The following is a 17,384-nucleotide window of genomic DNA, read 5'->3' as shown; positions in this document are numbered from 1 at the left end:
ATATATATATATATATATATGTATATATAAATATACTTATATATATATATATATATATATATATATCCATTGATGCGTATGTCGTATGTATAAATATGTTTATTGTAAATCCACGACTTCAACGCAAGAACAAAGTTTGAATATGTTCATTCGCTTCATAATATAGAATGTACATGAATGTAATGACTACACTGACTGTTATGATGACGCTGCCAAAAAGGGATTTATCAGCAGTTTTAAAGTTCCGCCAGGATAACGCACGCAGGCAAACACATATTACTAAGGCATATATTTTGTGAAAATTTGCTTGTAAAAAAATTGGTAAAAAACGAATACAATCAAAAATATTCTAAACTTTACCGAAGAGTAACGTAAGTAAATGTCGGAATTGAGACAATATAATTAATTCCACCATAAACTATTACGAGTGTGGTCCAATTAGGAAGTACATCCAACAGGTTAACATGTTAAAGTAAAACAGAAGTAAATCTCTTGTAGGGTTTCACATTTATTTCCAGGTAAGATTTTGTAAGGAAGTGGATTAGTGAATGAAGAAATTGCTTCACGCATATTTCATTCGATTGTACAATGAATTAACAACTATTCATAAAAAAGAAGCTTATTACAAAAATATCTGTACACAATGCTTGGTTAAGTTTTTATCCGCAGTTCTGTACATGCATTCGTATATACGTATGTATATGTAAGTTCATTTGTGATAATTGTGTTTTCTACAACGACGAAGATTGCATTTCGATTCTTCACAGATGTTACGATGAAAAACTGAAATTCTATCATCTTTTGACAAAGGAAGCCTGCACATATGTTTGAATAAGAGAAATATGGTGAAAAGTGGAAAGTTTTAATGTAGCTATTATTCTAATAATTCAAAAAACAATAATTGGCTTCGAATTTAATACGGACATAGATTAGGCAGAGTCCTTCATTAACGCGTGGACCTTGACAAAAGATTTCATAGACCTATTTGGCAGTGAATACGGAACGAATACCGAAGATTTACGGGGATCGTGTAGATTTTGTATGTAGTTAAGTCGCAAAAATGGAAATTAGGAACCGGAAATTTTGTACAAAGATTCCTTAATCGATTAAGATATTAATAATTAGACCTGGTACGTTAACAGGTGCGCCTACAATCCAGAACAAACTAAAACAACTGGAAATATTTTTATACTTTCGTCTTTAATTTTCGATTTTATGAAGGTATTTTGAAGAACCTGTACACCAGGTATTCATTAGGATCACTTTTATGTTTAGTCCGAAAGCGTGTCCAATCGGTCCACCAACACGTCGGCAATGATAAAATCCAATCCGATGTGCATTAGAAGAAATGCAAAATAAGTCTGAATTAAAATTTTGCCGTTAATTGTGGGCATATAATCAACCGACCGGAAGAATTTCTTTTACTGATGTTACAGGTGTTCTGATGGCAATTTTGGTAAGAGTTTTTCAGACATTTGTCCATGGGATCGATTGCTGTATTTCCTCATCAAAAATCTACATATGTAACGTCTAAATATATCCACTTCGTTGTGCTGAATTTTGAGAAATAAAAATTGGTTACGTTGACCAGAGCCGTAAATCTAACATCAAGTTGAGAAATCTTTCTCCTTTTTTCTTTCGGAAATTTGTCTATAAATAAATGAAAGCAATATGGTTAATCGACACAAATTTATAGGTACTCCTTTCGAGAATATATTTCTTCAATTCATTTATTAACGTCAGGAAATTTATCGGATTTCTCATGTCTTTTGCGTAACTCGCAAACAGCATCTGCTTCTTCTTTCGAATCATTCAACTGGACGCTATGTATATAGTTATAAAAACAAAGAAGCAAATGTCATTCTCTGGTGGTGTAGGGGGAAATTCGCCTATTTAGCCTAACTCCTTAAATCAGATTACCTGTCAACACATTATACAGTTAAAATTAAGTTTGTTAGCTTGCTCTTCGCTTGAGGCAACTAAAAAATTTATAACTTGTGAATTTGGGAAAAGGGTGTTTAAATTCTTTTTTAGGCTTGGTACGTACATATGTTTGATGACGAATACAATCCTCAGATTATCATGTTTGTATTCAAATGTTTTCACCACATAAAATTTTATTTCATTTCACATAACAAGGTAAAAGAAAGACTAAACTCACGTAATTCCGACATGACTAATCCTATCAAGTCGGATTATGGCGCGTGTAAAAGTCCATGAATAATGAAAGGAAAATTGTGTTAGTTCAGTCAAAAGTAGTTGTGTTTTGAAAGCAAACTAAATCTCTACGGAAACTCACTTATATTGCCTGTAGTACCTGTACAAATGTATTAAAAATAACCACGCCTACCCAATGTTATAGCATCTCATAGTTTCATTGTTTCGAATACGTGCACACGCAGGGGCAAGCTTCAAAAATCCCATAAAGTATATAAGCTGTTAGCCAATTTCAAATTCAGAATGCGCCGAAGCTTGCCTGTTTATGTAACTGTGTAGTATTCGTGGGAAACATTTTGCAAAATTGTAAACATCGCCTACAACCATGGAAAAGAATTTAAAAATGACCTAAACTTTTGAAAGAGCACGCCTATAACGCCCACATTCCTGTATAACAAGAACCGTAAAAACTTTTGCGTTCCCCCTTGTTCATTGCTCGCAAACTGCACAAGATACACGATACAAGCTTCCATAATATTATTGTACGAAATGGGATAACGAAGATGGGTATAAAAAATGTGATTACAACCGAAGATAGTTTTCTTACATTTTTTTCGTTAATATGGAATATTATTTAAAAAAATTTTTATATATTTTACTTTTAGTTTTACACTCTACTACAATTACAATGATTCTCGAAAAGTCCCATTCAATTAATTTTCCCCTTCATTATTACAATGCTTATTTTTGTTACGGTCGCGCATTTACAAAATAATTGACGTAGTTTGCTTTTCGCTTTCTACTGACTTTTTATTTCACATGGATATGTGTATATCCATAATTAGTGAAACTTGAAATTCAAATTGTTGTTGTTTATATTCTATATTGAAAATAGAAATAATACAGTTTATCACATTCTTTCTCCTTTGTGTTATCATCGGAAGTAAAGTTGTGTTATCATCGAAAGTTGTGTGTTGTACCCGAAATACCAACTGGCACATCCTATTTTGAGGCGAAAGCGAAATAGAAGCTTATAAAAAGAAACAATTTAAGATCCCTATCGTACGCCAAGTTCAATTTGGCATATATTTGTTAGTGTAGTCCTATATGTATTAGGGTAGAATACAATTCCTTATGTATATGTTGGAGAAGAAATTTCATATGATAAAATTGACATTTTCCACACTTAAAAATCGGCTGTGTTTTCTTTATCATTAGCTCAGCGTAAGGCAATTAAACTTATCAACGCGTTCACTAATATTAGTGAAATCTTTCTTCTTTTGCACATTTGTTCAGAATAATATGTTCAAAACTGAATGTATTCTCCCTTGCGTGCTTCTCACAAAAGATGAAATGTACATGTCAAGCGGTGACATCCTCGTGGAAACATTTATAATTTAACATTAGTTTCCATAGAAAGAGTGCTTAGCTTCTATTGAGAGAAATGTGCATACAAAAAAAAAAATTTAATGGCCTGTCGCCAGCAAAAAGTTTGTAATTATCGTATTAACATGATAAAACTATGTTACGGTTCGTGTTCGTCGAACATATGACCTCCCTAGTACACTCTCCAACTCAATTGTGACTCTCCCTCCATTTAAGTGCAACAATGCAGGTAAAAAATCAAGCCTTGTCGAGCAAATGACAATTTATTCGTTGCGGACGTATTTCTGCAATAGGTTAAATTTGGAAATAACTTCGGAAAGTTACAAAGCTCTTGTCGATGTACAATATTATCTAAACCCGAATAAAATGAAATAATGAGCTACTAGAGATTTCAACCAAGCCCAACCCATTTTTCAATATAAATGATATGAACGAATCATTTTTATTAATATATTGCTTTCTTATCGTTAATTATTTAGGTGCCAAACCAAGCGCATGAACAAAGTTCCAGTGTCCGTAGAGAGTGAAATACAATTTAGCGTTTTTCCTGAATGAAAGGACAAGTGCTCACATTAGGCCAGTGGAATTAGCACTAATAGAAAGCTGGTTACCTCTATTGCGAAACCACTCATATCAAAAAGAAGATAAGTCGGACTTTGGTAAACTGTCGAATATCAATAGTTGCATAAAACGAGAATGTCTGATATTGGCAGTGCTGATGAGGGAGTCATTACAGGCTCAAGTATGTTAATGTCTATTTCAAAAAATAAGCCAATATAATTGGATTCTTTTTAGAATACAACGCCCCAAGCAACATGGAAAGTGCAGGACGCGGTGAATTTGATGTCTCTAGTAAAGGTAGTATATTCATGAATATCGAATCACCTAATTTAGTATGCGTTGTAATTTCATATTAACAGCCCAACAAGGACAAGCTGAACAAGAATTGGCTACAAAAATGTTGCAAATTCAATCGAAGCGGTTCTATTTAGATGTGAAACAAAATCGTCGAGGACGTTTTATTAAAGTAGCTGAGGTGAGTTCTATTTTGATTTGTTTTTGGATCAGACATTTTAAAAGCACATTATCGCAGAGCTATGTCTGATAAAAAATCCTTTTATTGCTCTTACTATCGTTTTTAACGGATAACGAATATGGAAAAACAGTATTCTCTTTGGAAAAGCCATAAATTTTTTATTAATGATAAATATGTATACCAAACTAAAAGTGATTCTTGCGGAGTGGTCTTCCAATTATTTATATTGTTGCGCATCTTCCTCTGGTACTTTGTACCCTTACGAAGGGTATGTTAAGTGCGTGCAACGTTCAATTGCATACATGTAGTGACACATTTAGGCGCGGCCAGTTAACACGCGACAGTGTATACCATCACGATTAATGAAAGCTTTTGATATTAAGAGTTAATATATTGTGCAATCTAAGAGGAACCATTTATGAAGTAGGACATTTATTTCAGTGATGAATTATAGTCAGAAAGTCGTTGCAGTAGGCGTACTTGCTGGCTGCATTGCTTGATTATAATGGCGTTTTGATGCTTTACAGAAAGAAAGCCCCATATCAGTAGTAAACAGAAAACATGTTTTATTAAAAAAGGAAGACCAGGAGGAAAAAACAACAATTGTATTAGCAACTTATTTTGCGAATTTTATTAAGAAGCATGGCCGAAATGAAGCCAAGTTAAAAGTACTAATTCTGTAACAATGCTGTATCACTTTGGTCGAATTCCTTATTAGAAATGCATACAAAACGTGAAAATTTCAATAACATTTGTAGCGTGGCTAGCGTTGCGTCTTACGAAATATTTAAGTCATATTAGGTAAGATTAATATTTTTCTTATTTCATTAGTAAAGCAAGACGTTTCTTATTTTTTAGATAAATTAAGCGTTTTTTTTTTCTCAGCGTTGATGCAATGCATAAAGCAGCTGTGTTTAGTTTAGACCTGAAATATGGATTAAGTTTTCGCATTCACGACTTGAGTGATGAACTGAGCGAATACATTTGTGCCGTGTATATAATACAAATGTCAAAATATGAGTTGGTTGCACGTGTTTACGTATGGTTCGTCTTAGCATTATCGCAGTATTACATTCATATAACTAGTTTGGAACTTTTAATTTTCCTATACGCTTTTGCGCTGACAATCAAAACAATGATGTTTGTGTAAAAAAAAGCAAAATCTTACGGTTAATCTCCAAATTGTGATTTTAAAATGAGTGTTAACAGAAGCAAAAAAATGGAAAAATTTCACAACAGTTTCTTCGTAGTACAAACTAATAACATCCAAGAAATTTTTTATGTTCTAAGTACTAAGCTAAACTAACTAGTTAGTTTCAACTTTTTTCTCCTTTATATCTATCTACCTGTATATATGAAATGAGGCGAAAGCTGAATAGCTCACGTTTGGTGTTAAAATGGGTGCTCAGAGTTGCATTTATGAAAAAAAAAGTTAAATCGAAAACAAAAATAAAGCCAAAGAAAATTGCTCACCTACAAAAAACTGAATCAAAACAAAAAATTTTAAATGATTAATTTCAAATTTTAAAACGAAAAATTTTTTCCAAAATACAAGGATTCTTCTACTAAACCATTTTTTTAGAATATAAGGCGAAACTAAGTTTTGATTTGCAATTCTCTTTACAATACTACACATTCTTTATAAATAAATCCATATGATAACGGGTAAGTATATGTACACGAAGTAAATATAAAAAGATGCCCGAGCCCGGATGCTATTCAAGCCTTTTTGTCATATCACAATACGATAAATACTTAACGAAGAATAATTATTAATATTACAAATGGAAGTCAATAATATGCATTTGATTTCGTTACTTAATTGGAATCTCATCCTCGGTTTCGTAACCTGTCATATGAGTGGTGCTAAACATAGATGAAAAACCATTATGTATTGTAGATTATAATTGTACTCACGGCCATTTGTGGACGACAACACATTGTTTGTAAAAGTTTTCGTAGGCAAGTCAAGTATACGCAACTCCGATTGGCGACTCTAAATTTATCAACTCAAAAATTTCCTCTTCGTACGCAGCCATTATATTCTGCTAACTGCTAAGGTTTTTTGCAGGGACAACCCGGTGGACTAAAATTCCTCTTTGCCTTTTAATGGTGATGCGCCCAAACCTAAAAAGAGGAAAAAATAAAATAAATGGAAATAAAATGCACCCTTGGGCATTACTTTTGCTAAAACAAAAATCAGTTTTCAAAGAAGTTTGCTGCTTTATTAATTTTTACATCAAGAAAATGTAATCAAACCGCCAGTTTTATCAATCAGCTTTTGCTTAAAAGGAAACTAGGATGTTACTCATGTAGCTTTCGTTTTTGTATTCAGCTTCTTCGAAAAAACAGCTGAATATAATAGCGAAAGCTATTAATATACGATTACCCGCCAGGATTTGAGAAAGTTTTTCATTTCATTCATTTTTATTATTATTATTATAATTTTAGACTAATGAAATGCACTAGCAACACAGGCTATCGGCTTTAATTTATATAAATGTACATTAGATATTAAGGCTAGTAGTTTTAATAAAGTAATACATTCTGTTCTGAAGCCGATTTTAGAATGTGCAAAGGATTAATCGTTCCAAATGCAATCCTTCTAGCCAAGCAGAAGTTAAGGCAGTCGCAAAGAATGTGCTCTATAGTGAGAGTTTGTCCACAACTGCAGATTGGGGAGGAAGACTTCTTCCATCCATTGGTGAGTTGCAATTGTATGATCAAGGCGTATTCTTGAAAATGTTTCGATCTTGGTTTTTTCAACATCTGCTGGATATAAAGGTGGAGTTAATTGAGGGTTAATGGAAGAGTAGTGTTGATGATGGTATTGTAGATTTCCTTCTGTAATTTTCTCTTTAACTTTTCTTCCAATGTATCTTTGAAGATCCAACTTTTCCATGACATCATCCATAATTAGAGGACCAGAAGCAGTATCCTTTGCGCTCGATCAGCCTGCTAATTTCCCAATAAACCGATGTGACTTGGTACCCATAACATTTTAATTTTTCCGTCGGGTGTTGTAATTATACTCCTTAATATGTTGATGGTGCTCCATCTCAAAGTCGAAGGATTCCGAATAGCTTGTAATACAGACAAACTGTCGGTAACAATGACGGTTCTGACGTTGTTTTTATGGGCAAGGTTCGCAGCTCTGGCTTCGGTTGTGAAAGTTGAAGTACTTTCGTGAAATATGTAGTTGAGAAGAATCCGTCCTGTAGCATCTACCACGGCACAAGCAGGAGGCATACCAGATGATTTTGAGCCGTCTGGGTATAACAGATTCCAACCAGTACTCTCCAAAATTTGGTTTTTTTCAGTTACTAAATTCCTGAAGACGTGATTTGGAGTATCTTCTTTCTTGTGTATAGACAGCGAGATGTCAAAAGCGCAGTTCTTCAAAATCCATGGAGGTTTAACACCAAAAGAGCGGAACATTTTTAAGGGAATGTCCAATTCCTTTGCGACGTACAAACAATAGTCAATTGCAGATGATGACTTTGAATTTTCTTCGCAATAATAGTCTTTCTCACGTCATCACCGAGGATACATTTGTTTGAATTAAGAAGCTTGGGGACTAATTTAGGTTTCAACTTATAAAGTCTATTTTCTAAAGTTGGGAGACCACTTTCAATTATAATATTGTTTATGAGCGCCGTCCGAAAAGCATAACAACTTGGTCTGACGGCTTGGTGATAGACCGGTTTTAAATATGTTGATATTAGACTTTCAGCTATTGCCGTAAATTATCAAAGCATAGTCAATCTTGCTTAAAACAAGCATTTTGGTGAGATAAGCAATAGTGTTAATATGCGCATGGCTTCTCCAAGCAACGTACTGTATGAAATTCACCCTTGTTAAAAGAGAACTTTTTAACCGAAGACAATGTGTTCTCCAACGATAATTGTTGGAAAACCTGAGCCCGAGAACATGGAGCGTCTGCACGTTTAGTACTGGTAAGCCATTAATATGCATCAGTAGATTTCCTGCATCTTAAATCTGCTTTCGACAAATTCGCTTTTTTTTTTATAGAAATTTTAGCCTCTGAGGAGTTTGCCCATGTGGAGATCTCTCATCCAATAGAATCGAGGACGTAGATTGCCTTCGTGTTATCTTTTTCTTTTGTTAAAAGATATATATCGTTCGCGTAGAGACAATGTTCCACTCTTGGTACACGACAAAGAATTTTGCTGATTTCGTTGAAGGCGATCCGGAAAAGCGTGAGAGAGAGAGGACATCCTTGCGGAATGCCATTCTTTAGCGGAAAGGAATCAGAGAGATGATTGTTGATTCTAACTTTAAAACGCCAATGCGACATGAATGATTTGATGTAGTTGAAAAATTTCTGTCCAACATTACATGATTTCAAGAGTCTTAAAATAACATGAAGACCAACTCTGTCAAATGCTTTTTCAAAATCAATTGAGAGAATTGTTACATGATTCCGTTCGGAAATGTTGAAAAAATTAATATGTAAAAGAGCGTCGATGCACCCTCTACCCCGCTTGAAACCAACTTGTTGCTATGTAATCAGGTTCTTCTACTCAAGAAACCAAGATAGTCTAGATGTCATAACCTTCTTTAATATCTTTGAGAGGCAAGAAAAAAGAGTGATTGAGCGACAATCCGATGCGATGGAGACATTTTTTGACATTGGAATTGGAACAACTGTTGCCAATTTCCACATGTAGGGTATATGGCCAGTCAAAAATACCGTATTATATAGGTCCAGCAATTTCTTTTTTACTTGAATTAGACAGCGCACTGATCATTTGGTAGGAGATGCAGTCTAGACCAGGTGTCTTCCCCTTCGATTTGGAGAGACAACTTTCAAGTTCTAAGGCAGATATGCAATTTTCCAAGAAGGTGGCACATCTGTCAATACAATTTGAAAGAGTGATTGGAGTCCTTTTATTTTCGATGAAAGCACTGGAAAAGTTGCTGTCAGAGGAGTAGTCGCACCACATTCGTCCAAAGTAATTAGAAATATCATGTGCGTCAGTTAAAGTTCCATTGGGAGTGCAGATGGCAGAGATTTCGTTCAGGTTTGAAGTCCCATTGAGTCTGTTGATTTTGTTCCAGACAACTTTCATTGATGTATTTCTGTGAATTCCACTCGAAAAAAGTTCGAAACTAAGTGCCTTTGATTTTGGTAATTCCTTCCTGAATAGAGCATTGGCCTTTTTGTATAATAACAAATGATCCTGATCAGGACATCTCTTAAAGCGGTGCCATAGATCCATTTTATTTTTCCTCCAAAACGAAAGCGTGTTGTTCCACTAGGGAACCATAGCTCGTTTAAAAGAGCTGTTGGATTGAGGAATAGAAAGATGAGCAGCCGTGCGAATCGCTTTAGTGTTAATAGCAGCATCATGGTTGCAGTAGGAAGAATTTGGCCTGTTTTGCTGGAGAAGCAGAGGACATTGAAAGTTTAAGATCGATTATGGTTGGAAAGTGATCACTATTATGTAGATCATCAGAAATAGACCAGGAAACCAAAGGAAGAAGTGAGGGAGAGCAATATGTTAAATCAATATGTCAAAAAGTGCGTTGGTTTTCCATCATTTAAAATGCAGAGATTACTTTGAATGAAGGCCTTTTCTAAAACAGTACGACGAGTGTTGTTCACTGTTGAGCCCAGCTGTTAAAGTCGCCGCCGGTGAAAAGTACGGAGAATAAATTATAGAGTTCTTCCTGAGAAAACGATTACGAAAGTGAGATATAGAGCGAAAACACTGTAAATTTTATCTTTAAGCTTATTTGTATCGCTGCGGCTTGTATGTTTGAGCTTAAATTTATGCATTTGTGAGGGATATTAGATTTTATAACAACGCCGGCTTCTTTTTTGGAATCTGAATTTTGATCAACATTCATGAAGTATCCAATGTATGATTTGGATGGAATAGGATTAAAAGAACTTTTGCAATGAGTCTCTTGAAGGGATAGAAAGGTTGGTTTAAAATCACTAGTAAGTGTACGGAGTTCATCAACATTATTAATAAGTCCCCAAATTTTCACTTGTAGAATTTTAAAAACTTTATTTAATTGTAGTGACTTGGGAACTACGCTATAGGAATTTTGCGTGAGTAATTTGTTCTTACCAGCAGAATAATCTGTACTTAGGTTGTTGCGTGTATTTAAAGTGGAATGGATGGACAGACGGGAATAGTTTGAAATTGAAGGTTGATTAAGGGATGAAAGATTGGACTCATTACAACTTGTAATTTGTTGAATAGAGTTGAGAGCTGGTGATTCTGGAGGATTTAGTTTATTAGATTTTGGCATACGTGTTGTTTAAATTTTTTCAATATTATCTTTTGAGGGTAATGGAACTGGTTTCGCAATATAATTTTTGGTTGATGGTAGAACAGGTTTTTCATTGGACGGAGTTGGAGTTGAAGGCCTATTAGACTCGATTTGCGAGGTGACAGCAGCGTAGGTATTACTTTTGTTAATTTTTTGGATTCCAGATGGATTAATTTCTCAGACTTGTGTCGCGCTAAGCCAGTAATATTTTGTTTTGATTTTTAGAATTTCACGCATTTGTATAAAACGTGGGCATTGTTTGTCTAACGCCGACTGTTGGTCATTGCAATTTAAGCAGAAGCTACGCGTGCATCTTTCAGCATGTGGAGGAAGACCACAGTTAGCACAAGATGGAGCAGTGATGCATCTTTTTGCCGTATGGCAAACAATAGGCATAGGATTTGGAATGTCGAAAAAAAATCGCATACGAAAAACAAAACACGCGCTACTTAGAACACAACTTGACAGTTTTTCTTATCCATTTTTATATGAACTACATACAAAGAAACTGTCAGTTTTTGAAATCATTCGAATTAGCTGCAGTAAATTAGTGTAAGCAATATGTAAGTTCTACCAGAGACAACTTTGATAAGATATCCTAACATTCTGTTCAAAATACGAACGAACAAAATCTTAGGAACTCTTAGTCTTCTGTTATTAATAACAGTGGCAGGGCTATTATTTAGAAGTAATTTGACTGCTTGTTCTCTCATTGGCGTTATTTGTATTTTCATTATCACATTATAAAGGGATCAAGCGGACCCATATGAGTTAGATAGTTTTGCGTAATCTTCATTAATTGGTTTAATATAGTACAAAAATAATTGTGTTGCGTGTGTGTTTAAAAGACTTAAAAGACTTCGCGAAGATGTCGCGATTAGACCGTGTGTTGTCAAATTAAGCTTTTTTTTTTTAAGTTGACAATTATTAAAAGCCTAAACATCTGTTTAGTACTGAGCCTTGTCCAAACGTTGCCCAAACAGTAGTGACATAATTGTTTTGATTAATAACAATAAAATATGAATAATCCTTTACAACTACGTTGGCTTCATTTGAAAGGTTGCAGTCAAGATAGTAATACAATGGAATAACAATTATCGTCGGTAATCCGCAATATTGAACATAATTCTCATAATTTTTGTGATCACAAAAGATCTTGGAACACTTAACAAAACACACTACTCCAAATGTGTTGTTTGCAAAATCATCCAGCCGGTTATTAAGGTGGTTCAGGACACAAGCAGTTTCTTAAGAAGAAACTTCAAAACTCTACTTGACGCAGTCAAGTTAGGGTAAGCATTGTGCGAATAATTCGTTCAATCAAGAAGAATTCCCTTCGCTTAGTGGACAACACTCAGTTACACATAATACTGGTATGATTATAATAATCTTTCTATATATCAATACGCGGACATACTAAAAAATCTTAATGGTTTTCCAAAAATTGAAGATTCGATCAAAAAGCATGTTAAGATGACAAACAATCTTATTAATATGATAAGGCTATTAGTCTCTAAAACATGCAAATAAATCTCCAAATCACTATATGGAACACTAATGAGTTTTCCAATCTGTGAAGTACATTCTATGAAGTAAATATATCCCCCATCAAAATTTTACCGACGTTCTTCTTATATCGGAGACTCACTTCAAAATCAATGGAAATAACTGCTAACTACCCTGGTAAAAGAGCTCATGCTTGTTCCGCAAATCCGCTGAAATTTACTTTTGCAACAAAACTTCGAATATCATCAGAAAATTGTATTTTTATCTTTTTAAATTAAATGGTTTTAATATTTCAATTTATGTAATTTACTTTTCGCCCCATTTTATTCAACCGTAGTGATTAAAATGACTGCTATAAGCAATTGGACATAAAATTTATTGTTAAAGGTGACTAATGTCAAACACCATTGGTGCGGATCTAGACTAGTAAATGCGAAGGGCAGGAAACTCTACAAATTCATTCCCAATAGCAACTATTCTGTCCTGCCCACTGGTAGATTCATATATCGACCGCCTGGTCTGAGGCAAATATCTAGCTGGATTTCTCCGTGTACTAATGTACTTCATAGTTCATAGTTAAAACAATAGTTATGATAACGTCCGTTGACTGTCAGGTTCAACATGACTCTTCACCATCTCCCCCTTAAATATAATGTTATCAATTGTGAAATTGATGTTGGGATTTTTAGGGAATACACTTTACTCTAAGTTTGCAAAAATTTCTTTGAAATTGATGATGTGATGGAGATTTCTACAAATGTTTTTCACGAAGTTGGATTCATATTGTCTCCCAGAAATGATAGATCCAATATGGCAAAAATTTCATGGTGAAAATTGGTTCATAACAATAGTTTAAGTTAAACTTTAACTCTACAAAATTTTGACCACATATGTCTATTTCTCATGAGAAACATAGTTTTCAATACTTTATGATGGAGATTGATTCATAACAGCAATTTAGCATGAAACTTATATAAACAATAATATATATAAATAATAAAATTAAAAATTATTATTGTTATATTTAATTATTCAGAGAAATAAAGTCAATGACTAAAGTCTTAAACTACTAGCAGCTGAGACTATCGACTTAAAAAAACAAAAATTAAAAATCATTTAAATATTCATTAGGAAACTATGCCAAGGATCACGTACATCAATTATTAAGACTCCATCCCATATGAGTTCGCTCGTGAAAACTCAACATAGAGCAAGCAATAATGATTAATTTTTAATGTCTGATATCAAAAATAAATGAAGCATAATAAAATCTTCGATAAAAAATTTAAATTTCCTAAATATTGATCACGGCAATATACGTTTTGGCCTCTCTTCTGAAAATGTGCCTTCATATGAACGCAAGGCATAACTGGTATTGTATTGTTAAAAAATTCGCTTTTGTAAGATACAGTCTGTATCAGTGGGTCGTGGATATTTTGTTCAAGAAAAATACACTTCAAAGTTCTTTTATTTACAATTATATTTCTTTAAATGTAGGATTATTCACAATTTATTTTTTGGCAATACTTTCGACTTTTTAACTCAAATATTCTTTTCCTATTCATTCTCCCTTCCAGAAATATTCTAGTTGTATACGTTTTTACCATCATATTACTAGTACCTAATTTTATGACTTGAATTTTAATTCGTTAACCTGCTTTTTTTTGGTAACCGTTTTCATCGGCCTGCAGCTGCATGACGCGCCTGCGAATATGTACTTTGTTTTTATCTGTCTGCTTTTCCGCTAATCGCTTTCATCGGTCTGCAGCTGCATGCTCGCGAATGTACAATTGGTTTCTTTTATCTTTAAGGAATTTATTATTTTACAAAATAACTTAGCTGGAATCAACTAGATTTGAGATTTCCGTAACAGTATCATAAAATTGAATGAAAAACGCATAGAAAGCGTTGTATAGTACTTAACCGTAAGGTTTGCTGGACTATAACTTTCTTACTTGTCTACCACATTTATGGATGTTTTTATAGATAAGTAAAATATAATTTGAATCGTTCAGCTCAACTTGACATAGCATCTCCCCCATGAATTTAATCTTGTTTGTGGGTGAGCTGGTTAAGTAAGTTTGTGAACTGAGTTCCAGATTTAATCATTGTGCACCAAAAGGCCTTTTCGAGTATTAATATGTCAGTTGATTTGTCTATCTGCACTTTTACGTCCCAAATTAAAGATGACAGTGACTGTGCTTTGATTGATACGCTGATTTAAAGTTTTTTGTGCTTTCCTAAATATTGATTATTTGGTTTTTCGATTTTTCGAATATTTTCCTTGTGTGCCACATTGTTACATAAACGACTTGTATGATTTGCAAAATTTTGTGTAGTGCACCTCCCCACAACACCAGTAAAGGTCTTTTGTGCGTTTTGGGAGCTTTGGTTGGCTTTTGGCTCGTATTCGTGTCGGTATCGTATTGGTTTGACTGCATACATGAACGATATCGGCCATGGGAACGGTATTACGTTTGAAATTTAATAATATGTGAACATTTGACACGGGCTTGTTCATGGTTTGTTGTCTTCTAGCAATGAGAAGAGAACAAGTAAACATATGTACTGATCTGTTTTGATTACTAATTTTGTCTCATTTATTTTTGCTAATCTTCAATTCAATTTATATATTTTTTTAACACTTCTTAAATGTCAAGGCAAGCTGAAGGCGAAGTCTCAGTATTGAATTTTTATTAAAATTATGGTACTTATATATTAAAATTTTAGCTTAAGTTTGTTTACGATTATTTTTGCTTCAAATTATAATATGCTGATTTCAGCAAATACTGTATATGGGACGCTTAGCGTATTGTCATGGTATCAGCGAACATGCAATCAACAGTGTGCCACTTGTTTGGTTTATATTTCGTTTTTTATTTTCTTGTATGCACGCTACGCTATGCGTACTCTACACTGTTTAAATGTCGAGTCATTTGTTAGTTCATGACAAAATTTTTTCATGGGACATTTTCTTTGAAACTCGTGGTTTATCGTTTGTTATACTAACCAAGAGTTGGCGTAGTAATTTCGTCTCCAAACTGTTATAATGTTTTAATATAAATTTAACATTTTATTCAATTAAAGCTATAAAACGAAACTTATTCTACAAAACTATAAAGGTTAATTTTAAGGAAAAGAGCAAATGTAAAATATACTCCCATTTGTGTTTCGTGCGTAGCTGACTGTCATCGAGTGAACGAATGATGAGGCAGTTTCCATTTACCGCATTTTTACGAATGTTCACAATAATTTCGGCTTTAATTTATCTCTATGTCGGATTCTCTTTTTGTTTAAACTATTCAGGTATTTTCCTTTTTGTTCTACAGTAGCAATTCGTGGATTTCAGGGTATTTACCTTCACAGATACTTTCATTAATCAGATGTATTTCGCTCGATTTAATGTTTCTTATGCAGTGAAATATGTTACTGTAGAAATCACACATTTCGGAACCACATTTTCAGAAACTTTGTTTTTTTAGGTGTAAAATGATGTAACCTGAAGAAAGAAACATTAAGTATTATTATTATAAGTATTAAGTATAGAGTATCTGAATGTATCTTTTTTGTAGGTTTTGACGCACACTTTCATATTTAAAAATGTTGATGAAAATGAGATATAAGAAGAACGGACAGGTTGCATGAACGATAAACAATTGATTTTGAGTATGTATTAAGAAGCGAAAAAAGACAATTGTAAATAACTTAAATCTAAGTTAACACTAATTAAAAATCTTAACATTAAGATAGCGTTTACACGGACACACAAAGGGCGACTAGTATGAATTCACGAAGACTATACTATACGGACTGAATTTGAAACAACGAGCCAGACAGGAAGAATAAGTGGTACCTGTTATTAAATTCCCTGCTGAAGATATTCATGAGGCTAGCAAGCACGTAGTTACATCAACGCAAACGAAATTTAAGCAAAAGATAATATATGATGGTTCTACAGGGAACATATAAGTTAATTTCAAAAGCATAAACGAATAAATTTCGGCATTGAGTAAGTGGACCGCAAATTATGCTCATGATGCGTCTGGGTTTCACAAGACTAGATAAATTGACAAGCTCATATGATGGCAAATTACGACTACCACCCCACCTAAGAGCTCGCAAGCCGAACAGCAAGAACTGTTAATATAATATTGGTAGGGTGAGCAGGGCCGATTGGTCTGATAAGATTAATAAACAGTATTTTGATAATGTAAGCGTTCACGCTTTCTCTTGACGATTGGTGCACAAACTGAAGAAGGCCTTTCCCCTTATTGGCTACCTTCTCAATGTATAGATTAATGTTCAATATCTCCAAAATGTCGAGTGAACCAAAAATCAAAGATAACACCAAAATCAAAAAAGAGTCCGGCGAATCTGATGAATGCAATAGCATACATGTACAGCTGTATTTTGAATGAATATTATTTTTCTGCATTTATGCCGATTTAGTTACACATAGTTTAGGTTAACTAGATTCTAGTCAGGTTGTAGGGCGCTGGAATTTTCACGCGTGTTGAATGGTGGACTCTATTCCGCACACATGAAAATGATGTCGTATATCTGATAGCAAGTCATTAAAATTTAAAGCAAACGTGGGACAGGACCCTTGGTGAATCCCAGGATAAATAATAACGTCTTCCGAACTTAAATAAAACTTCGACCTCTTTGCATTAAATACGAAGCAATCTAGTTCAGAAAATAATGGAGAACCAATCAAATCAGGTTTCACAATTAGCAGATCGATAGAGATCACATTACTTTGAAGATGAATAAAAAATGATTGGTGCATGCAGGCTCCAAAGGTTCTTTTGGTGAATTTTTCTTGGCGATATATATAATTGAGTTTACATTAAAGATTCAGACGAATATTTACAGTTGATTAGATAAAAGATAGATGATTTGTGAAGACGAAGACATAAAGCTATGGTAGTTTCGATATATTCAGGGTGTTTCAGATATTTGGTTTCGTAATTTTATTCGGTTTAGTTATTCT

At 33.8% G+C, this 17,384-nt stretch overlaps 1 protein-coding gene across 4 annotated transcripts in view; it reads left to right on the top strand.

Moving 5' to 3' along the window:
- Window positions 1-17,384, top strand: part of LOC119643555 (transcriptional activator protein Pur-beta) — a 46,899-nt gene that overhangs the window by 746 nt on the left and 28,769 nt on the right. For 2 of the 4 annotated variants that reach the window (XM_038042942.1, XM_038042939.1), the window contains exons 1-3: window positions 4,240-4,285; window positions 4,339-4,401; window positions 4,464-4,579. In XM_038042942.1, the coding sequence (XP_037898870.1) occupies window positions 4,240-4,285; window positions 4,339-4,401; window positions 4,464-4,579 (225 nt within the window). Of the gene's footprint in view, window positions 1-354; window positions 372-4,022; window positions 4,286-4,338; window positions 4,402-4,463; window positions 4,580-17,384 lie in introns of those variants that run through there. The other 2 variants (XM_038042941.1, XM_038042940.1) reach the window with 2 other exon arrangements.

Source organism: Glossina fuscipes, unplaced genomic scaffold, assembly GCF_014805625.2.
Source record: "Glossina fuscipes isolate IAEA_lab_2018 unplaced genomic scaffold, Yale_Gfus_2 61245, whole genome shotgun sequence".
Taxonomy (NCBI): domain Eukaryota; kingdom Metazoa; phylum Arthropoda; class Insecta; order Diptera; family Glossinidae; genus Glossina; species Glossina fuscipes.
The sequence above is the reverse complement of the archived record's forward strand: the minus strand, read 5'-3'. Positions and strand labels throughout refer to the sequence as shown.